General features: G+C 45.4%; 1 protein-coding gene across 1 annotated transcript in view; it reads right to left on the reverse strand.

Annotated features, from left to right (window-relative positions):
• Positions 1–2,278: 2,278 nt before the first annotated feature.
• Positions 2,279–23,921, reverse strand: part of YIPF3 (Yip1 domain family member 3) — a 38,486-nt gene continuing 16,843 nt past the window's right edge. Inside the window, exons 4-9 of the mRNA XM_063444177.1 lie at positions 15,701–15,746; positions 13,489–13,581; positions 11,578–11,709; positions 7,538–7,651; positions 4,397–4,520; positions 2,279–2,849 (exon numbers count right to left, since the gene is read on the reverse strand). Coding sequence (XP_063300247.1) covers positions 2,731–2,849; positions 4,397–4,520; positions 7,538–7,651; positions 11,578–11,709; positions 13,489–13,581; positions 15,701–15,746 — 628 coding nt within the window. The 3' untranslated portion in view covers positions 2,279–2,730. The remainder of the gene's footprint in view (positions 2,850–4,396; positions 4,521–7,537; positions 7,652–11,577; positions 11,710–13,488; positions 13,582–15,700; positions 15,747–23,921) is intronic.

Consider the following 23,921-nt stretch of genomic DNA (forward strand, 5'->3'; position numbering starts at 1 on the left):
TTCTTATTTTATTTCCAAGTGCATTGCGCTGCCATCTATTCCACAGGTAAACAACGCACATGTACCCGACCAGCCATCTGATCTAAAAGAAAACGTGATACATCAGACCATACAACTTTTATCCCATTGCTTCACAGTCCAGTTCTGATGCTCATTGAAGGTGCAGGGGTAATTATGGGCAGTCTGACCGGTTTGCGCCTACAAAGCCCCATACGTAGCAAACTGCGATGCCCGCTGTGTTCTGACACCTTTCTATCATGCCAGCATTATGTTTTTCATCAATGTGAGCTACCGTAGCTCTTTTGTTTGCTATCTTTCAATCACCACGTGCATCATGAGCCTTGGGCACCCATGACCTTGACGTCAGTTCACCGGTTGTCCTTCCTTCACCACTTTTGGTAGGTATTGAACACTGCATTCCGGGAAGACCCCACAAGCCTTGCCGTTCTGGAGATGCTCTGACCCAGTTTCCTAGCCATCACTATTTGACCCTTGTCGAAGTTAGACATGTGCAATTCGTTTTGTTCCAAATGTCAATTCGGCCGAATTTTGTGCAATACGGACAAAAATTACTTAGTATTAGTAAATTCTGCCCCTACTTGCTATACCGCGAGTAGGGGCATGTCTAGTAAAACACTGTTAAAAAAAATAACCCCCAAGTGTCCGCCCTCCCGAGCCCCCACCCGTGCCGTGCGAGGGGGGCTTTTAAACAGAAGGAGGGACCTATTGCATCCCCGACCCCCACCCGAGTGGCGGGTCGGGGCCCTGGATGACAATGGGGGGAACCTATCGTGTCCCCTCGACCCCCACCCCTGAGCGGCGGGTCGGAGCCCTAAGTCAGAAAAATGGGGGGACACCTATTGTCCCCCCCTTATTCTAATTTAGGGCTCCCGCCTGCCGCTAACAGCACGGGTGGGGACTCGGGAAGGGGGGAACACTGTTTCATAGACATGCCCCTACTCGCGATACAGGAGTAGAGGCAGAATTTACTAATACTAAGTAATCTTTAATTAGTATTAGTAAATGTGGCTGAAAGACCGGGAATAACATTTTATTGATGATATAGAGGTTATTGATCGGGAATGACGTTTTACTGTTGATATATAGGTTATTGATCAGAAATGACATTTTACTGATGATATATAGGTTATTGATCAGGAATTAAGTTTTACTGATGATATAGATGTGATTGATGCCTACAGCAGGGTGGATGTGTATATCGTCAGGAAGGGAATGCGTACATCCGTGGAACAGGAATGTTCACCACAATATATATATATTTTATAAAATAAAAGAGCCACACTTACAGAATTTGTTGTAGTTTATTACTTAGAGAAATCTTGCTGTTTTTTCAATGTATTCTATAACTATGTTAATTGGAAAGTCCCCTAACAATAGACTATTGTCACAATCAGTATTGTTTATGGGTCATATAGGGGGTGCTATGGGTCATATGGGGAGGGGGTGTTACATACACTGTGTCACAGTACTGACTGGTTATGGGTCATATCGGATGGGGGTGTTACATACAGTGTGTCGTGGTACAGACTGGTTATGGGTCATATCGGATGGGGGTGTTACATACAGTGTGTCGTGGTACAGACTGGTTATGGGTCATATCGGATGGGGGTGTTACATACAGTGTGTCGTGGTACAGACTGGTTATGGGTCATATCGGATGGGGGTGTTACAGTGTGTCACGGTACAGACTGGTTATGGGTCATATCGGATGGGGGTGTTACATACAGTGTGTCGTGGTACAGACAGGTTATGGGTCATATCGGATGGGGGTGTTACATACAGTGTGTCGTGGTACAGACTGGTTATGGGTCATATCGGATGGGGGTGTTACATAGAGTGTGTCACGGTACAGACTGGTTATGGGTCATATCGGATGGGGGTGTTACATACAGTGTGTCGTGGTACAGACTGGTTATGGGTCATATCGGATGGGGGTGTTACATACAGTGTGTTGTGGTACAGACTGGTTATGGGTCATATCGGATGGGGGTGTTACATACAGTGTGTCACGGTACAGACTGGTTATGGGTCATATCGGATGGGGGTGTTACATACAGTGTGTCGTGGTACAGACTGGTTATGGGTCATATCGGATGGGGGTGTTACATACAGTGTGTCGTGGTACAGACTGGTTATGGGTCATATCGGATGGGGGTGTTACATAGAGTGTGTCACGGTACAGACTGGTTATGGGTCATATCGGATGGGGGTGTTACATACAGTGTGTCGTGGTACAGACTGGTTATGCGTCATCATGTTATTGGTGTGTGGGAGCATTACAGACAGAGTAGTATCATCAGATGAGTCATACTTAGAACTATTATACACTAAATATAGGAAGTATAGCTAGTGTATAGCTATACAGCAGAGTCATACCTAGAACTAATATACACTAGCTATGTGAAGTATACACAGAGGCTGCACTGAGAGGGTTTTGAGAAAGCATCACTCCACACTCAAGTTTGATGTCAGATAAAGTTACATTACTTTTATAGAAAAAAAGTCTATGCTGTAACCTCTGTACTGCCTTTGGGAGATTAGAAAGCCATCTCTGTTTAACCCTTTAACCCCTTATGAAAATTTTTCAAATGGCTACCATACGGCCTCAATGTCCACCTTTGGGCAGTTGGGGCAGTGGAAGGTCTGGCTGTGTGTCCTGGTGCAGAAGACATGATCGTGGTGCAGGCGTGTTGCCTGGAATCAGCAGTACTATGAGGATAGGATCTGTGCTGTGACATTGAGTACAGCGTTTGTTCCCAGGGACAGATCACGAGCTACTCGCTGGAATGGTGGAGGGACATTCGGGCCGTCCAGGGTGTCAAGGATTCCTAGACCAGAAGAAAGAAAGTTCAGTCTATGCACGATGCAAACAGGGTGCCGGATAGTTCCAGACACACAGCCACGCATGAACAGACCAGTCCCCACATATAACCAATAGGCAACCAGACACACACAGAGACCCAGGTCAGACATACATAAACCACAAACAGCCAGATACACAGAGACCCAGGTAAGACAGACATAAACCACGAACAGCCAGACACACAGAGAGACCCAGGTCAGATAGACATAAACCACGAACAGCCAGACACACAGAAACCCAGGTCAGACAGACATAAACCATGAACAGCCAGACACACAGACACCCATGTCAAACAGACATAAACCATGAACAGCCAGACACACAGACACCCATGTCAAACAGACATAAACCATGAACAGCCAGACACACACAGAGACCCAGGTAAGACAGATATAAACCATGAACAGCCAGACACACACAGAGACCCAGGTAAGACAGATATAAACCATGAACAGCCAGACACACACAGAGACCCAGGTCAGATAGACATAAACCACGAACAGCCAGACACACAGAAACCCAGATCAGACAGACATAAACCATGAACAGCCAGACACACAGAGACCCAGGTAAGACAGACATAAACCATGAAAAACCAGACACACAGACACCCAGGTTATACAGTCATAAACCATGAACAGCCAGACACACACAGAGACCCATGTCAGACAGACATAAACCATGAACAGCCAGACACACACAGAGACCCATGTCAAACAGACATAAACCATGAACAGCCAGACACACACAGAGACCCAGGTAAGACAGATATAAACCATGAACAGCCAGACACACACAGAGACCCAGGTCAGATAGACATAAACCACGAACAGCCAGACACACAGAAACCCAGGTAAGACAGACATAAACCATGAACAGCCAGACACACAGAGACCCAGGTAAGACAGACATAAACCATGAAAAACCAGACACACAGACACCCAGGTTATACAGTCATAAACCATGAACAGCCAGACACACACAGAAATCCAGGTCAGACAGACATAAACCATGAACAGCCAGACACACAGACATAAACCATGAACAGCCAGACACACAGACACCCATGTCAAACAGACATAAACCATGAACAGCCAGACACACACAGAGACCCATGTCAAACAGACATACACCATGAACAGCCAGACACACACAGAGACCCAGGTAAGACAGATATAAACCACAAACAGCCAGATACACAGAGACCCAGGTCAGAGAGACATAAACCATGAACAGCCAGACTCACAGAAACCCAGGTCAGACAGACCTAAACCATAAACAGCCAGATACACAGAGACCCAGGTAAGACAGACATAAACCACGAAAAGCCAGACACACAGAGATCCAGGTCAGACACACATAAACCATGAACAGCCAGACTCACAGAGACCCAGGTAAGACACACATAAACCACGAACAGCCAGACACACAGAGACCCAGGTAAGACACACATAAACCACGAACAGCCAGACACACAGAGACCCAGGTCAGACAGACGCAGTGCTTCAATACCTTCCACCACCTTGTGATATGCAAAGTGCAGGTAAAGCAGGAACAACATATGCAGCACAGTCACTGTGCCACAAAGGACAAGTCGCTGGGTGTGTCCCACTGTGCGTGACAGCAATACCGCAACCTGAAAAGGTATAACAATACAAAGTTTAATAATACGATATATCCCAACTGCTCAAACTACCCAGACTGTAATCTGCAATGTAAAAGCAGAGGCCGAGAGACCCACCAAGCCCCCACCTCACAAACCATGTGGACCAAGTCATTACACCAGAAACGACATCTGCTTGAAATGGTATCAGAGTGTAAATGTATTCGATAGATACTGCATGAAAATGATAATCAAAGGTGCTGAAATACAGCTAATTGCTGCTTTAGGCTCTCCTCAATCTCCACGGGGTCTCATCTTATAGCATACATTCCTTTCAATGTAACAATAAGTAAATGATTTGACAGCACATTGAATTGAGCTCTTCAATAAGATGATGGCAGCCACACATTGCCAGGAAGGAGAGAGGGATCAGTCCAAGCAGCACAAACAACACAGACTGAGAGTTCATCCGTCTTTAACAGATGTTTACAAATCACTGCCATTCTAAGGCGGTCTCAGAGCAGATAGTGAGTGCATGGTGCTTAGCGCAGGCACAAGGTCACCATGAGCCGGCCGGCCGAGCGAGAGTGGGGCCGGGCAGGAGGGAGCTGAACTATTCTGGCTCTTCTTGCTCTGCTCCCTCGCGCACCCTGCTGTGATTGCGGGGTATGATGTCATGCCAGCCACGGCATCACTAAACGGCGTGGAAGACTGCAGAGCAAGAAGAACCAGAAGATTTCAGAAGCCACACTAGACCCCAGGGAAAGGATCCACTCCAGATCCCCCAAGGTAGGGAGGATGGGTGGACCTAAAATTAAAAATGAATAATAATTTGTGAGTGTGTGTGTCAGTGAGTGTGTGTATCTGTATGTTAGTAGGTGACACTGTCTGAGTGTTTTTCTGTGTGTCTGACAGTGAGTGTGTCTGTTTGGGTGACCGTCTGTGAAAATCACAGTGAGAAGCGCCTCTAGCGGCTGTCAATAAGACAGCCACTAGAGGCTGGATTAACCCATTTGTAAACATAGCAGTTTCTCAGAAACTGCTATGTTTACAGCAGAAGGGGTTAATCCTAGATGGATCCTAAAATGTTGACCTGTGTGTGTGTGTTTGGGTGTCTGTATCTATAAGTATTAATTGTGTGTGTGTGTGTGTGTGTATCTATAAGTAATCATTGTGTGTGTGTGTGTGTATCTATAAGTAATCATTGTGTGTGTGTGTATCTATAAGTAATCATTGTGTGTGTGTGTATCTATAAGTAATCATTGTGTGTGTGTGTGTGTGTGTGTGTATCTATAAGTAATCATTGTGTGTGTGTGTATCTATAAGTAATCATTGTGTGTGTGTGTGTATCTATAAGTAATCATTGTGTGTGTGTGTGTGTGTGTGTGTATCTATAAGTAATCATTGTGTGTGTGTGTGTGTGTCTGTACCTATAAGTAATCATTGTGTGTGTGTGTGTGTGTGTGTCTGTATCTATAAGTAATCATTGTGTGTGTGTGTGTGTGTGTGTCTGTATCTATAAGTAATCATTGTGTGTGTGTGTGTGTGTGTGTATCTATAAGTAATCATTGTGTGTGTGTGTGTGTGTGTGTATCTATAAGTAATCATTGTGTGTGTGTGTGTGTCTGTATCTATAAGTAATCATTGTGTGTGTGTGTCTGTATCTATAAGTAATCATTGTGTGTGTGTGTGTGTGTCTGTATCTATAAGTAATCATTGTGTGTGTGTGTGTGTGTATCTATAAGTAATCATTGTGTGTGTGTGTGTGTCTATCTATTAGTAATCATTGTGTGTGCGTGTGTCTGTATCTATAAGTAATCATTGTGTGTGTTTGGGTGTCTGTATCTATAAGTAATCATTGTGTGTGTGTTTGTGTATCAGCATGTTTCTGTGTGCCTTTGATTTTGTGTATCTGTATATGTCAGTGTTTGTACATGTGTGTCAGTGTATCTATATCTGTATGTATGTATGTCAGTGTATCTACATCTGTATGTGTGTCAGTGTATCTACATCTGTATGTATGTCAGTGTATCTACATCTGTATGTATGTCAGTGTTTGCATGTGTGTATCTGTATGTCAGTGTTTGTAATTGTGCATATATCTGTATGTATCTATGTGTGTGTGTGTGTGTGTGTGTGTGTGTCATTGTTGGTATCTGTGTGTCTGTATATAAACGATGTACCTGTGTGTGTGTGTGTGTGTGTGTGTATCTGCATGTGTGTCAAATGTTTTTATCTGCATCTGTCAGTGTTTGTATCTGCATGTGTGTCAGTGTGTATATGCGCGTCAGTCAGTGTGTGTATCTGTATGCGTGTCAGTGTATCTGCATGTGTGTACGTGTGTGTACCTGTGTATCTGCATGTGTGTCAATGTGTCAGTGTGTACCTGCTTGTGTGTATCTGTATGTGTGTCAAGTGTTTGTATCTGTGTATGTCACTGTATCTGCATGTGTCACTGTTTGTATCTGCATGTCAGTCAGTGTGTGTATCTGCATGTGTGTCAGTATATCTGCATGTGTATCAGCATGTGTGTCAGTGTGTACATGTTTGTATCTGGATGTGTGTATCTGACATTTTAAATATATATATAGCAGAGGAGAAACAGGGGGAGGTCTGGGTAGAGAAAAAGCAGAGGATCGCGGGGCAAAGAAAAATGTATACATTTGAAATAACAGATTAATTACAAAACATCTTTCTAATATGAGGAGTACAATTAATAGAAAGGTGCTGCATGGGGTACACAAGTTATATATAAAAAAAAAAAAAGGTTGGGGACCCCTGCTCTACAGAATAGAGTTTTAAACAACATCTGGATATATTACACAGAATAACCAATATGTGGAGAAATCTGACGGCCAGTTTGGAGTTAAGATGGGTGGTGTGGGGAAGGCTGAGGGTTATGGGCTGGAGACTCTTCCCAGCCTATATTACTGTGTACACCAGCAGCCACTCACCATAGCTCTGCCCTTATCCCACACATTCTTCCATCAGTAAAAGGCAAGATGGCTGCACCCTGCTCTCACTAGGTTTCCGTAAATATATACACTCACCATACGCAGAGTGGACAGTCCACCGATGCTCAGCCAGAAGATGTAAAAGAGGGAGTGGAAGTGAATGTTGTACGTAATGAAGAGTACGACACAGTGTCCAAAGAGGCCATAGCCCTGTGACAAAGACATAAGGAGCGTTACGCTTGCTTTCTTCAATAGGATTAGCTGGTTGTCTCTATAGAGCAAAGCACGGCAGACCCAGGGCAGTCATTGGCTGAGAGCACTTCGATAGACCCTGGATTGCCCTATAAATATACGTCTGGCACAGGCAGCCATCAGGACCAAGGTAAGTGGTCAGACAGTACAAAACTCCTAGCACCATAACCACTACACGTGTTCCTTTTGCAACAGAGGATCACAGACTAAGAAGTGGCAGCATCTACGTATGAAATGACATGCTTTATTAGCAGCAGCAGTGCACTGAATCATAGGCTGTAAAGGGACATTATGGGCACCAAAACCACTTTAGCTTAATTAAGTAGTTTTGGTGTACAGATCATGCACCTGCAGTCTTCGCTGCTCAATTCTCGTCCATTTCGGAGTTAAATCACAGAGCAGGAGATAAAAACTTCTAAAGCAAGTTACCATCTGATTGAAAACTAAGCATTTTTTCACAGGAGCTGCGTCAGTCACAGCTAGTGTAGGCGTGACCAGGTCTGCATAAAGAGAAACAAAAATGATTTAACTCCTAAAAGCAAAAAATACCAAAATAAAATATGCCCTAACCAACATAGGACCTAGATAGGTCCCTAAATAATATGAAAAAACAAATTAAATAAATCCATAAACCCTTCTGTGATTTAACTCCTAAATGGACGAGAATTGAGCAGCGAGACTGTAGGGGCATGATCTGTACACCAAAGCTACTTCCACAGGACGCTCAAGACATTCTCGGACTCCCTGTCCCCCTTTGAGCCGGCCCTGATGCTCTTGCACCACACAAGCAATCCTAGTTCCCGATATAAGAAATCAACGTCCATTTGTATCGGCAATGTGGCCAAACAGGTCGTACCACAGTTTTGGAAACAACCAGTGACTCCCCCGCTGAGGACTTGGTTCACTCAGATGGAGAATCTCAGAGTGATTGAAGAACAACACACGAGTGCCTCAGACGCAATAGCTAAATACATGGCGATATGGTCTCACTGGTTGGTAGCCACAGCTGACTAGCGCTTTACCACTTAACTGGAGTAAAAACTGGCTGCCAACCGCACGGCTGTGAGTGGCTCTGACTTTATGCATGATCATTGGCTTATAAAGTAGCAATAATGGTTCTAACACCTCTGTCATGTTCGACACATTGATTGTGGACCTGCGAGAGTCACGCTCTTATTGCAATTTCGTAACTCATAATAAAATAAGAAATAAATCCATAAAAAGGGACACTAAAGAGAACACCATTAAGAAAAGCATTAAATCTTGAAGCTAATAAGGGGGGAGTTAAAGGACCACTATAGTGCCCCCACCCTCAGGGTCCCACTCCCGCCGGGCTGAATGGAGAGGAAGGGGTTAATCCATTACCTTTTCTCCAGAGCCGGGCTCCCTCGGCGCTGGGGACGCTCCTCCTTTCCCAGTCATCGGCTGAATGCGCAGCAAGAGCCGCACGCGCATTCAGCCAGTCCATAGGAAAGCATCCTCAAAGCGTTCCTATAGACGCTGGCGTCTTCTCACTGGGAAAATCAATGAGACCGCCACTAGAGGCTGGATTAACCCATATGTAAACATAGCAGGTTCTCTGAATATAGTAATGACATTCTCTGAAACTGCTATGTTTACAGCAGGCAGGGTTAATCCTAGATGGACCTGGCACCCAGACCACTTTATTAAGCTGAAGTGGTCTGGGTGCCTATAGTGGGTAAATAATGAAATCTAACGAGATTTAATCTAACCGTAGTAAATGAATGTATTTATAGAGAGATGTCATTCATCAGAACCTATTAACAGGGTTCCCTTAAACGGACACTATGGTCACCAGAACAACTACATATAATCATAATATACAGCTTAATGTGCGGTATACAGCTTAATGTATATTATACAGCTTAATCTGCGCTATGCAGCTTAATGTATAATATGCAGCTTAATGTATAATATACAGCCTAATTTACGGTATACAGCTTAATGGATAATATACAGCTTAATGTATAATATACAGCTTATTGTACAGTATAAAGCTTAATGTACGGCATACAGCTTAATGTGCGCTATGCAGCTTAATGTACGGCATACAGCTTAATGTGCGCTATGCAGCTTAATGTATAATATACAGCTTAATGTACAGTATACAGCTTAATTAAGCTGTACATTAAGCTGTATATTATACAATAAGCTGCATAGCGCACCTTAAGCTGTATTCCGTACATTAAGCTGCATAGCGCACATTAAGCTGTACATTAAGCTGTATGCTGTATATTATACATTAAGCTGTATACCGTACATTAAGCTGCATAGCGCACATTAAGCCGTACATTAAGCTGTATGCTGTATATTATACATTAAGCTGTATACCGTACATTAAGCTGCATAGCGCACATTAAGCCGTACATTAAGCTGTATATTATACATTAAGCTGTATACCGTACATTAAGCTGTATGCTGTATATTATACATTAAGCTGTATACCGTACATTAAGCTGTATATTATACAATAAGCTGCATAGCGCACCTTAAGCTGTATTCCGTACATTAAGCTGCATAGCGCACATTAAGCTGTACATTAAGCTGTATGCTGTATATTATACATTAAGCTGTATACCGTACATTAAGCTGCATAGCGCACATTAAGCCGTACATTAAGCTGTATGCTGTATATTATACATTAAGCTGTATACCGTACATTAAGCTGCATAGCGCACATTAAGCCGTACATTAAGCTGTATATTATACATTAAGCTGTATACCGTACATTAAGCTGTATGCTGTATATTATACATTAAGCTGTATACCGTACATTAAGCTGCATAGCGCACATTAAGCCGTACATTAAGCTGTATATTATACATTAAGCTGTATACCGTACATTAAGCTGTATGCTGTATATTATACATTAAGCTGTATACCGTACATTAAGCTGCATAGCGCACATTAAGCTGTACATTAAGCTGTTTATTATACATTAAGCTGTATACCGTACATTAAGCTGCATAGCGCACATTAAGCTGTAGTTGTTCTGGTGACGATAGTGTCCGTTGAAGGGAACCCTGTTAATAGGTTCTGATGAATGACATCTCTCTATAAATACATTCATTTACTACGGTTAGATGTAATCTCGTTAGATTTCATTATTTACCCTGCATGTAGGAGCTTATTACAGTTTAATTAACTCCCCCCTTATTAGCTTCAAGATTTAATGCTTTTCTTAACGGTGTTCTCTTTAGTGTCCCTTTTTATGGATTTATTTATTTTTTGTCTTTTCGTATTATTTAGGGACCTATGGATGTCTTAGGGCATATTTGTGTTCATATCTTGGATTACCCCTACTAGGTCTCCTAAGCACAACGCCTATCCCTAGCAGGATAGCATTTCTTTTTAACTTGGCAGAGAAATCAGCAGTGAGGCTATAGGGGCATGATCTATACACCACAACTGCCTCACTGAGATACATTTGTTGATGAGTACTGAATCATAGGCTTTAATAGCAGCGGCTGGGTACTGAATCATAGGCTTTAATAGCAGCGGCTGAGTACTGAATCATAGGCTTTAATAGCAGCGGCTGAGTACTGAATCATAGGCTTTAATAGCAGCGGCTGAGTACTGAATCATAGGCTTTAATAGCAGCGGCTGGGTACTGAATCATAGGCTTTAATAGCAGCGGCTGAGTACTGAATCATAGGCTTTAATAGCAGCGGCTGAGTACTGAATCATAGGCTTTAATAGCAGCGGCTGAGTACTGAATCATAGGCTTTAATAGCAGCGGCTGAGTACTGAATCATAGGCTTTAATAGCAGCGGCTGAGTACTGAATCATAGGCTTTAATAGCAGCGGCTGAGTACTGAATCATAGGCTTTAATAATAGAGATTTAATATATGTGCATACTTACAAGGAGTGACAGTGTCTGCAGCATGGTGATCTGAGCATTGCATAAATATGCCACAAAGCAGATAAACGACGAGACTCCAAGCCAATACCCAAAACATGTACCAATGGCAGTGCCCATCAGCGTGCCTTCTCTCTGTGCCAAGACAGGAAAGGGTTTTGGTGAATATTGTGTAATACAAACCAATGTGAAAGTGCTCCCAGCCCCACAGCTTAGCATCCCACTGGAACTCCCAGCATCCCACCCATCTCTTCCTAAAACATGTCCCGAACTTCCATTACTCTGCCCTACATCTTAGTACCCCAATGGTTTCCCCAGCTCCCCACCCATCTCTTGCCAAAACATGCCCCCAGCTTCCTTTACTCTTCCCAATGTCTTAGTACCCCCACTGGTACTCCCAGCTCCCCACCCGTCTCTTCCTAAAACATGTCCCGAGCTTCCATTACTCTGCCCCACGTCTTAGTACCCCACTGTGACTTCCAGTTCCCCACCCTGTCTCTTGCCATGCATGGACTCCCAGCTTCCATTACTCTGCCCCACGTCTTAGTACCCCACTGTGACTTCCAGTTCCCCACCCTGTCTCTTGCCATGCATGGACTCCCAGCTTCCATTACTCTGCCCCACGTCTTAGTACCCCACTGTGACTTCCAGTTCCCCACCCTGTCTCTTGCCATGCATGGACTCCCAGCTTCCATTACTCTGCCCCACGTCTTAGTACCCCACTGTGACTTCCAGTTCCCCACCCTGTCTCTTGCCATGCATGGACTCCCAGCTTCCATTACTCTGCCCCACGTCTTAGTACCCCACTGTGGCTTCCAGTTCCCCATCCTGTCTCTTGCCATGCATGGACTCCCAGCTTCCATTACTCTGCCCCACGTCTTAGTACCCCACTGTGGCTTCCAGTTCCCCATCCTGTCTCTTGCCATGCATGGACTCCCAGCTTCCATTACTCTGCCCCACGTCTTAGTACCCCACTGTGACTTCCAGTTCCCCACCCTGTCTCTTGCCATGCATGGACTCCCAGCTTCCATTACTCTGCCCCACGTCTTAGTACCCCACTGTGACTTCCAGTTCCCCACCCTGTCTCTTGCCATGCATGGACTCCCAGCTTCCATTACTCTGCCCCACGTCTTAGTACCCCACTGTGACTTCCAGTTCCCCACCCTGTCTCTTGCCATGCATGGACTCCCAGCTTCCATTACTCTGCCCCACGTCTTAGTACCCCACTGTGACTTCCAGTTCCCCACCCTGTCTCTTGCCATGCATGGACTCCCAGCTTCCATTACTCTGCCCCACGTCTTAGTACCCCACTGTGACTTCCAGTTCCCCACCCTGTCTCTTGCCATGCATGGACTCCCAGCTTCCATTACTCTGCCCCACGTCTTAGTACCCCACTGTGACTTCCAGTTCCCCACCCTGTCTCTTGCCATGCATGGACTCCCAGCTTCCATTACTCTGCCCCACGTCTTAGTACCCCACTGTGACTTCCAGTTCCCCACCCTGTCTCTTGCCATGCATGGACTCCCAGCTTCCATTACTCTGCCCACGGCTTAGTACCCCACTGTGACTTCCAGTTCCCCACCCTGTCTCTTGCCATGCATGGACTCCCAGCTTCCATTACTCTGCCCCACGTCTTAGTACCCCACTGTGACTTCCAGTTCCCCACCCTGTCTCTTGCCATGCATGGACTCCCAGCTTCCATTACTCTTCCATTTCCCAAAACATGTCCCTAGATTCCATTACCTGCTTCACGGCTTAGTACCCAAATGGGACTTCCAGCTCCCCACCCGTTTCTTCCCAAAACATGTCCACAGTTTCCATTACTCTGCCCCATAGCTTAGTATCCCAATGGTATCCAAGCTCCCCACCCGTCTCTACCCATGTCATGACTCTCTGTCTCTAGTCCTTGCTTACAATAACAGTTCCTGAAGATTTCATTCCATGCAGTAGAATTGCCACCATGGTAAATACCAACATCAAGGGTCCGTAAAGTTCTACAGCAATCTTCTACGTGATGGATACCGAAAAGAAAAGGAAAAAGTGTAAAGGGACACTAAAAATACAGATCAATCTGAACCATCAACCAGAACAATGGCAATCAACAATTTTTGGAACTACTTCACGTAAACTAATTCCCATCTGTTCACAGGATCCCATACCACAGATCTCCATGTGAACCTGGTGCTACTTTAAACAATGTGACACCAGGGGGTTCTGGTAGTGATTACTGAATGTCCAGGGGGTTCTGGTAGTGATTATTGAATGCCCAGGGGATTCTGGCAGTGATTACTGAATGTCCAGGGGGTTCTGGCAGTGATTATTGAATGCCCAGGGGGTTCTGGCAGTGATTATTGAATGCCCAGGGGTTCTGGCAGTGATTACTGAATGTCCAGGGGTTTCTGGCAGTGATTATTGAATGCCCAGGGGGTTCTGGCAGTGATTACTGAATGTCCAGGGGTTTCTGGCAGTGATTATTGAATGCCCAGGGGTTCTGGCAGTGATTACTGAATGCCCAGGGGGTTCTGGTAGTGATTACTGAATGCCCAGGGGGTTCTGGTAGTGATTACTGAATGCCCAGGGGGTTCTGGCAGTGATTATTGAATGTCCAGGGGTTTCTGGCAGTGATTACTGAATGCCCAGGGGGTTCTGGTAGTGATTACTGAATGTCCAGGGGGTTCTGGCAGTGATTATTGAATGCCCAGGGGTTTCTGGCAGTGATTATTGAATGCCCAGGGGATTCTGGCAGTGATTATTGAATGCCCAGGGGGTTCTGGCAGTGATTATTGAATGCCCAGGGGGTTCTGGCAGTGATTACTGAATGCCCAGGGGATTCTGGCAGTGATTATTGAATGCCCAGGGGATTCTGGCAGTGATTATTGAATGCCCAGGGGATTCTGGCAGTGATTATTGAATGCCCAGGGGGTTCTGGCAGTTATTACTGAATGCCCAGGGGGTTCTGGTAGTGATTATTGAATGCCCAGGGGTTTCTGGCAGTGATTACTGAATGCCCAGGGGGTTCTGGTAGTGATTACTGAATGCCCAGGGGGTTCTGGCAGTGATTACTGAATGCCCAGGGGGTTCTGGTAGTGATTATTGAATGTTCAGGGGGTTCTGGTAGTGATTATTGAATGCCAAGGGGGTTCTGGTAGTTATTACTGAATGCCCAGGGGGTTCTGGTAGTGATTATTGAATGCCCAGGGGGTTCTGGCAGTTATTACTGAATGCCCAGGGGGTTCTGGTAGTGATTATTGAATGCCCAGGGGTTTCTGGCAGTGATTACTGAATGCCCAGGGGGTTCTGATAGTGATTATTGAATGCCAAGGGGGTTCTGGTAGTTATTACTGAATGCCCAGGGGGTTCTGGTAGTGATTATTGAATGCCCAGGGGGTTCTGGCAGTGATTACTGAATGCCCAGGGGGTTCTGGTAGTGATTACTGAATGCCCAGGGGTTTCTGGCAGTGATTACTGAATGCCCAGGGATTTCTGGCAGTGATTACTGAATGCCCAGGGGTTTCTGGCAGTGATTATTGAATGCCCAGGGGATTCTGGCAGTGATTACTGAATGGCCAGGGGGATAGTGATTACTGAATGCCCAGGTGGTTCTGGTAGTGAGTGATTACTGAATGCCCAGGGGGTTCTGGTAGTTATTACTGAATGCCCAGGGGGTTCTGGTAGTTATTACTGAATGCCCAGGGGGTTCTGGTAGTGATTACTGAATGCCCAGGGGGTTCTGGTAGTGATTACTGAATGCCCAGGGGATTCTGGCAGTGATTACTGAATGGCCAGGGGGTTCTGGAAGTGATTACTGAATGCCCAGGGGGATAGTGATTACTGAATGCCCAGGTGGTTCTGGTAGTGAGTGATTACTGAATGCCCAGGGGGTTCTGGTAGTTATTACTGAATGCCCAGGGGGTTCTGGTAGTTATTACTGAATGCCCAGGGGGTTCTGGTAGTGATTACTGAATGCCCAGGGGTTTCTGGCAGTGATTACTGAATGCCCAGGGGGTTCTGGTAGTGATTACTGAATGCCCAGGGGGTTCTGGTAGTTATTACTGAATGCCCAGGGGGTTCTGGTAGTGATTACTGAATGCCCAGGGGGTTCTGGTGGTAAATGGCCCGTACATACCTGGGGGAAGCTGATTAGTCTGACTGGGATCATAGACTCCAATAACCTGCAACAACGAAAAGGTAACTATGTAGGTTGCATGTCTCATACTCTCATTACAAATCCCACCCCCATCCTTTAAACAAAAACAGATAATGTTATAATGGAAATTAAAACTGATCAATTAAATAACGGGGTTTCTCTGTCAATAACTACAGCAAGGAAAGCTGCCATGGTGTCATATGAATATATGTGAACACACACCAGCTCGAGTCCCTGCGTGGTAATGGTCACAATATCGCCCACCTACCTACCGCTATTCAGAGTCACATCCTTACTTGTTTTGACGCAGTGCGTCATTCCAGCGTCAACCTGTCCCCTGCAATGGCCTCGAGAAAATACCAGCATCACGTTTCACACAAAACCACCATTCCTGGACATTCCTCACGCATCCAGACAGACAATCTACTACTGACACTGTGCATCTTTACACCACGAAGGATGTGGAAAGCTGTGACCCCACTTGTTTGTATATAGCCAAAAAGTATGCTGTCATTTTAGTGATAACCTGTGACATTCTGGCGCTGTTTTGATAATGCCGTGCCTATATAAACGCAAGATCATTTTGTATTTTGACTGTTCTCTTGTCATTTAATGCTAATGAGAGGTGACATGTACTGTCCTGACAAACTACTGCCCAAAGTGGCTTGAAGGAACACTTGATGTGTTTATCGGTAACTGTTAAAAGGACACACTACTGCCGAAATACAAGAAAAATAACAACAGAAACAACTGCAGCATCAAATCACTCTTCATTATATATTGCCCATCAATGAAAAAGATTTCTGTGTTTTTTCATTGGGGATATATCTAATAACCACTTTTAAAACCTGCAACTCTTCTGCAATCCCTCCCCTTTTTACCCAGCCCAGACCTTCTGTGTCTGTCCAATCACAGACTTCCCAATGCAGCTCTATGAGAAGTCTTTGCAAGGCAGGTGATCTGGGCAATTGCTGCCTCTAGAGTTTATCTCCACTGAGCTAAATAACCAGGAAGTAAAAGGACCTGTTATCTGATTGACAGCCAGGGGGTGTAACAAGGTTCATTTATAAAAGTGTCAATTTATATTAAAATCATCACTTTTTGTAAATTGTAAAATATAGAACACACTTTTCACACATACACTTAGCAAGTTGAGTGCTTTAAGTGTGCAGAGCATTTCTCTAACCTTAGAATTGTGTTTGATTCAGGACCCCTCTTCTCCGAGTACAAAATAATTAAAAATGAGAGTCATAACCAAGTTGTTAGGATTGTGCACTGAAACATCTGCCCAGAATATAGGCTGGGCCTGCCTAAGTCCATATGGGAGATACCACAAAGGGTAGTTGAGAATGACAGGGCTAAGATCCGATGGGACTTACACATCCAGACAGACAAGCAAGTACTGGCCAGCCAACCTGACATCGTGGTGGTAGAAAAGGAACGAAAGACTGCAACAGGATGGATGTGGCAAAACCCAGTGACCCTAACATTAGGAAGAAGGAACAAGAGAAGACAGGCAAATACCAAGGACTGAAAGAGGAGCTAGAAGATATGTGGAAAGTGAAGGCAGTAGTAGTCCCAGTTGTGATAAGAACATTCGGGGCTGTGACCCCCAAGTTGGGGGAGTGGCTTCACCAGATTCCAGATGGGAGATCTGAGATCGCTGTCCAGAAGAGTGCAGTTCTAGGAACAGCTAAGATACTGATAGAGGACCCGAGAATGAGGAATAAATATACCACCCAGGAGGGGTGAGAAAATCAATTATATATACGGTATATAGGGTTAACATATTCAGAGCTGTACAATAGGAAATCAATTCTAACAAAACATTTATGACATCTAGGAAGAGTAGGAGAAGCAGCCCTGCCCAAACCAGCTTACAGTCTAAAGGTACTCGTACTAACCAGCCCTGCCCAAACCAGCTTACAGTCTAAAGGTACTAACCAGTACTGCCCAAACCAGCTTACAGTCTAAAGGTACTAACCAGTACTGCCCAAACCAGCTTACAGTCTAAAGGTACTCGTACTAACCAGTACTGCCCAAACCAGCTTACAGTCTAAAGGTACTAACCAGTACTGCCCAAACCAGCTTACAGTCTAAAGGTACTGACCAGTACTGCCCAAACCAGCTTACAGTCTAAAGGTACCCGTACTAACCAGTACTGCCCAAACCAGCTTACAGTCTAAAGGTACTAACCAGTACTGCCCAAACCAGCTTACAGTCTAAAGGTACCCGTACTGACCAGTACTGCCCAAACCAGCTTACAGTCTAAAGGTACTCGTACTAACCAGTACTGCCCAAACCAGCTTACAGTCTAAAGGTACCCGTACTAACCAGTACTGCCCAAACCAGCTTACAGTCTAAAGGTACCCGTACTAACCAGTACTGCCCAAACCAGCTTACAATCTAAAGGTACTCGTACTAACCAGTACTGCCCAAACCAGCTTACAGTCTAAAGGTACTCGTACTGACCAGTACTGCCCAAACCAGCTTACAGTCTAAAGGTACTCGTACTAACCAGTACTGCCCAAACCAGCTTACAGTCTAAAGGTACTCGTACTAACCAGTACTGCCCAAACCAGCTTACAGTCTAAAGGTACTCGTACTAACCAGTACTGCCCAAACCAGCTTACAGTCTAAAGGTACTAACCAGTACTGCCCAAACCAGCTTACAGTCTAAAGGTACTAACCAGTACTGCCCAAACCAGCTTACAGTCTAAAGGTACCCGTACTGACCAGTACTGCCCAAACCAGCTTACAGTCTAAAGGTACTCGTACTAACCAGTACTGCCCAAACCAGCTTACAGTCTAAAGGTACCCGTACTAACCAGTACTGCCCAAACCAGCTTACAGTCTAAAGGTACTAACCAGTACTGCCCAAACCAGCTTACAGTCTAAAGGTACCCGTACTGACCAGTACTGCCCAAACCAGCTTACAGTCTAAAGGTACTCGTACTAACCAGTACTGCCCAAACCAGCTTACAGTCTAAAGGTACCCGTACTAACCAGTACTGCCCAAACCAGCTTACAGTCTAAAGGTACCCGTACTGACCAGTACTGCCCAAACCAGCTTACAGTCTAAAGGTACTCGTACTAACCAGTACTGCCCAAACCAGCTTACAGTCTAAAGGTACCCGTACTAACCAGTACTGCCCAAACCAGCTTACAATCTAAAGGTACTCGTACTAACCAGTACTGCCCAAACCAGCTTACAGTCTAAAGGTACTCGTACTGACCAGTACTGCCCAAACCAGCTTACAGTCTAAAGGTACTCGTACTAACCAGTACTGCCCAAACCAGCTTACAGTCTAAAGGTACTCGTACTAACCAGTACTGCCCAAACCAGCTTACAGTCTAAAGGTACTCGTACTAACCAGTACTGCCCAAACCAGCTTACAGTCTAAAGGTACTCGTACTAACCAGTACTGCCCAAACCAGCTTACAGTCTAAAGGTACCCGTACTGACCAGTACTGCCCAAACCAGCTTACAGTCTAAAGGTACTCGTACTAACCAGTACTGCCCAAACCAGCTTACAGTCTAAAGGTACTCGTACTGACCAGTACTGCCCAAACCAGCTTACAGTCTAAAGGTACCCGTACTAACCAGTACTGCCCAAACCAGCTTACAGTCTAAAGGTACCCGTACTAACCAGTACTGCCCAAACCAGCTTACAGTCTAAAGGTACCCGTACTAACCAGTACTGCCCAAACCAGCTTACAGTCTAAAGGTACCCGTACTGACCAGTACTGCCCAAACCAGCTTACAGTCTAAAGGTACCCGTACTAACCAGTACTGCCCAAACCAGCTTACAGTCTAAAAGGTACCCGTACTGACCAGTACTGCCCAAACCAGCTTACAGTCTAAAGGTACTCGTACTAACCAGTACTGCCCAAACCAGCTTACAGTCTAAAGGTACCCGTACTAACCAGTACTGCCCAAACCAGATTACAGTCTAAAGGTACCCGTACTGACCAGTACTGCCCAAACCAGCTTACAGTCTAAATGTACCCGTACTAACCAGTACTGCCCAAACCAGCTTACAGTCTAAAGGTACCCGTACTAACCAGTACTGCCCAAACCAGCTTACAGTCTAAAGGTACCCGTACTAACCAGTACTGCCCAAACCAGCTTACAGTCTAAAGGTACCCGTACTGACCAGTACTGCCCAAACCAGCTTACAGTCTAAAGGTACTCGTACTGACCAGTACTGCCCAAACCAGCTTACAGTCTAAAGGTACTCGTACTGACCAGTACTGCCCAAACCAGCTTACAGTCTAAAGGTACCCGTACTGACCAGTACTGCCCAAACCAGCTTACAGTCTAAAGGTACCCGTACTAACCAGTACTGCCCAAACCAGCTTACAGTCTAAAGGTACCCGTACTAACCAGTATTGCCCAAACCAGCTTACAGTCTAAAGGTACCCGTACTGACCAGTACTGCCCAAACCAGCTTACAGTCTAAAGGTACTCGTACTAACCAGTACTGCCCAAACCAGCTTACAGTCTAAAGGTACTCGTACTAACCAGTACTGCCCAAACCAGCTTACAGTCTAAAGGTACCCGTACTAACCAGTACTGCCCAAACCAGCTTACAGTCTAAAGGTACCCGTACTAACCAGTACTGCCCAAACCAGCTTACAGTCTAAAGGTACCCGTACTAACCAGTACTGCCCAAACCAGCTTACAGTCTAAAGGTACCCGTACTGACCAGTACTGCCCAAACCAGCTTACAGTCTAAAGGTACTCGTACGGACCAGTACTGCCCAAACCAGCTTACAGTCTAAAGGTACTCGTACTGACCAGTACTGCCCAAACCAGCTTACAGTCTAAAGGTACCCGTACTGACCAGTACTGCCCAAACCAGCTTACAGTCTAAAGGTACCCGTACTAACCAGTACTGCCCAAACCAGCTTACAGTCTAAAGGTACCCGTACTAACCAGTACTGCCCAAACCAGCTTACAGTCTAAAGGTACTCGTACTAACCAGTACTGCCCAAACCAGCTTACAGTCTAAAGGTACCCGTACTAACCAGTACTGCCCAAACCAGCTTACAGTCTAAAGGTACCCGTACTGACCAGTACTGCCCAAACCAGCTTACAGTCTAAAGGTACCCGTACTGACCAGTACTGCCCAAACCAGCTTACAGTCTAAAGGTACCCGTACTAACCAGTACTGCCCAAACCAGCTTACAGTCTAAAGGTACTCGTACTAACCAGTACTGCCCAAACCAGCTTACAGTCTAAAGGTACCCGTACTAACCAGTACTGCCCAAACCAGCTTACAGTCTAAAGGTACTCGTACTAACCAGTACTGCCCAAACCAGCTTACAGTCTAAAGGTACTCGTACTAACCAGTACTGCCCAAACCAGCTTACAGTCTAAAGGTACTCGTACTAACCAGTACTGCCCAAACCAGCTTACAGTCTAAAGGTACTCGTACTAACCAGTACTGCCCAAACCAGCTTACAGTCTAAAGGTACTCGTACTAACCAGTACTGCCCAAACCAGCTTACAGTCTAAAGGTACTCGTACTAACCAGTACTGCCCAAACCAGCTTACAGTCTAAAGGTACTCGTACTAACCAGTACTGCCCAAACCAGCTTACAGTCTAAAGGTACTCGTACTAACCAGTACTGCCCAAACCAGCTTACAGTCTAAAGGTACCCGTACTGACCAGTACTGCCCAAACCAGCTTACAGTCTAAAGGTACTCGTACTAACCAGTACTGCCCAAACCAGCTTACAGTCTAAAGGTACCCGTACTAACCAGTACTGCCCAAACCAGCTTACAGTCTAAAGGTACTCGTACTAACCAGTACTGTGCAAACCAGCTTACAGTCTAAAGGTACTCGTACTAACCAGTACTGCCCAAACCAGCTTACAGTCTAAAGGTACTCGTACTAACCAGTACTGCCCAAACCAGCTTACAGTCTAAAGGTACTCGTACTAACCAGTACTGCCCAAACCAGCTTACAGTCTAAAAGGTACCCGTACTGACCAGTACTGCCCAAACCAGCTTACAGTCTAAAGGTACTCGTACTAACCAGTACTGCCCAAACCAGCTTACAGTCTAAAGGTACCCGTACTAACCAGTACTGCCCAAACCAGCTTACAGTCTAAAGGTACTCGTACTAACCAGTACTGCCCAAACCAGCTTACAGTCTAAAGGTACTCGTACTAACCAGTACTGCCCAAACCAGCTTACAGTCTAAAGGTACCCGTACTAACCAGTACTGCCCAAACCAGCTTACAGTCTAAAGGTACCCGTACTAACCAGTACTGCCCAAACCAGCTTACAGTCTAAAGGTACCCGTACTAACCAGTACTGCCCAAACCAGCTTACAGTCTAAAGGTACCCGTACTAACCAGTACTGCCCAAACCAGTTTACAGTCTAAAGGTACTCGTACTAACCAGTACTGCCCAAACCAGCTTACAGTCTAAAGGTACTCGTACTGACCAGTACTGCCCAAACCAGCTTACAGTCTAAAGGTACTCGTACTGACCAGTACTGCCCAAACCAGCTTACAGTCTAAAGGTACCCGTACTAACCAGTACTGCCCAAACCAGCTTACAGTCTAAAGGTACCCGTACTAACCAGTACTGCCCAAACCAGCTTACAGTCTAAAGGTACTCGTACTAACCAGTACTGCCCAAACCAGCTTACAGTCTAAAGGTACTCGTACTAACCAGTACTGCCCAAACCAGCTTACAGTCTAAAGGTACTCGTACTAACCAGTACTGCCCAAACCAGCTTACAGTCTAAAGGTACTCGTACTAACCAGTACTGCCCAAACCAGCTTACAGTCTAAAGGTACTCGTACTGACCAGTACTGCCCAAACCAGCTTACAGTCTAAAGGTACTCGTACTAACCAGTACTGCCCAAACCAGCTTACAGTCTAAAGGTACCCGTACTGACCAGTACTGCCCAAACCAGCTTACAGTCTAAAGGTACTCGTACTAACCAGTACTGCCCAAACCAGCTTACAGTCTAAAGGTACCCGTACTGACCAGTACTGCCCAAACCAGCTTACAGTCTAAAGGTACCCGTACTAACCAGTACTGCCCAAACCAGCTTACAGTCTAAAGGTACCCGTACTGACCAGTACTGCCCAAACCAGCTTACAGTCTAAAGGTACTCGTACTGACCAGTACTGCCCAAACCAGCTTACAGTCTAAAGGTACCCGTACTAACCAGTACTGCCCAAACCAGCTTACAGTCTAAAGGTACTCGTACTGACCAGTACTGCCCAAACCAGCTTACAGTCTAAAGGTACTCGTACTGACCAGTACTGCCCAAACCAGCTTACAGTCTAAAGGTACTCGTACTAACCAGTACTGCCCAAACCAGCTTACAGTCTAAAGGTACCCGTACTGACCAGTACTGCCCAAACCAGCTTACAGTCTAAAGGTACTCGTACTAACCAGTACTGCCCAAACCAGCTTACAGTCTAAAGGTACCCGTACTAACCAGTACTGCCCAAACCAGCTTACAGTCTAAAGGTACTCGTACTAACCAGTACTGTGCAAACCAGCTTACAGTCTAAAGGTACTCGTACTAACCAGTACTGCCCAAACCAGCTTACAGTCTAAAGGTACTCGTACTAACCAGTACTGCCCAAACCAGCTTACAGTCTAAAGGTACTCGTACTGACCAGTACTGCCCAAACCAGCTTACAGTCTAAAGGTACTCGTACTAACCAGTACTGTGCAAACCAGCTTACAGTCTAAAGGTACTCGTACTAACCAGTACTGCCCAAACCAGCTTACAGTCTAAAGGTACTCGTACTAACCAGTACTGCCCAAACCAGCTTACAGTCTAAAGGTACCCGTACTAACCAGTACTGCCCAAACCAGCTTACAGTCTAAAGGTACTCGTACTAACCAGTACTGTGCAAACCAGCTTACAGTCTAAAGGTACTCGTACTAACCAGTACTGTGCAAACCAGCTTACAGTCTAAAGGTACCCGTACTAACCAGTACTGCCCAAACCAGCTTACAGTCTAAAGGTACTCGTACTAACCAGTACTGCCCAAACCAGCTTACAGTCTAAAGGTACCCGTACTGACCAGTACTGCCCAAACCAGCTTACAGTCTAAAGGTACCCGTACTGACCAGTACTGCCCAAACCAGCTTACAGTCTAAAGGTACTCGTACTAACCAGTACTGCCCAAACCAGCTTACAGTCTAAAGGTACCCGT

This window comes from Pelobates fuscus, chromosome 2 (assembly GCF_036172605.1).
Source record: "Pelobates fuscus isolate aPelFus1 chromosome 2, aPelFus1.pri, whole genome shotgun sequence".
NCBI classification, from domain to species: Eukaryota; Metazoa; Chordata; class Amphibia; order Anura; family Pelobatidae; genus Pelobates; species Pelobates fuscus.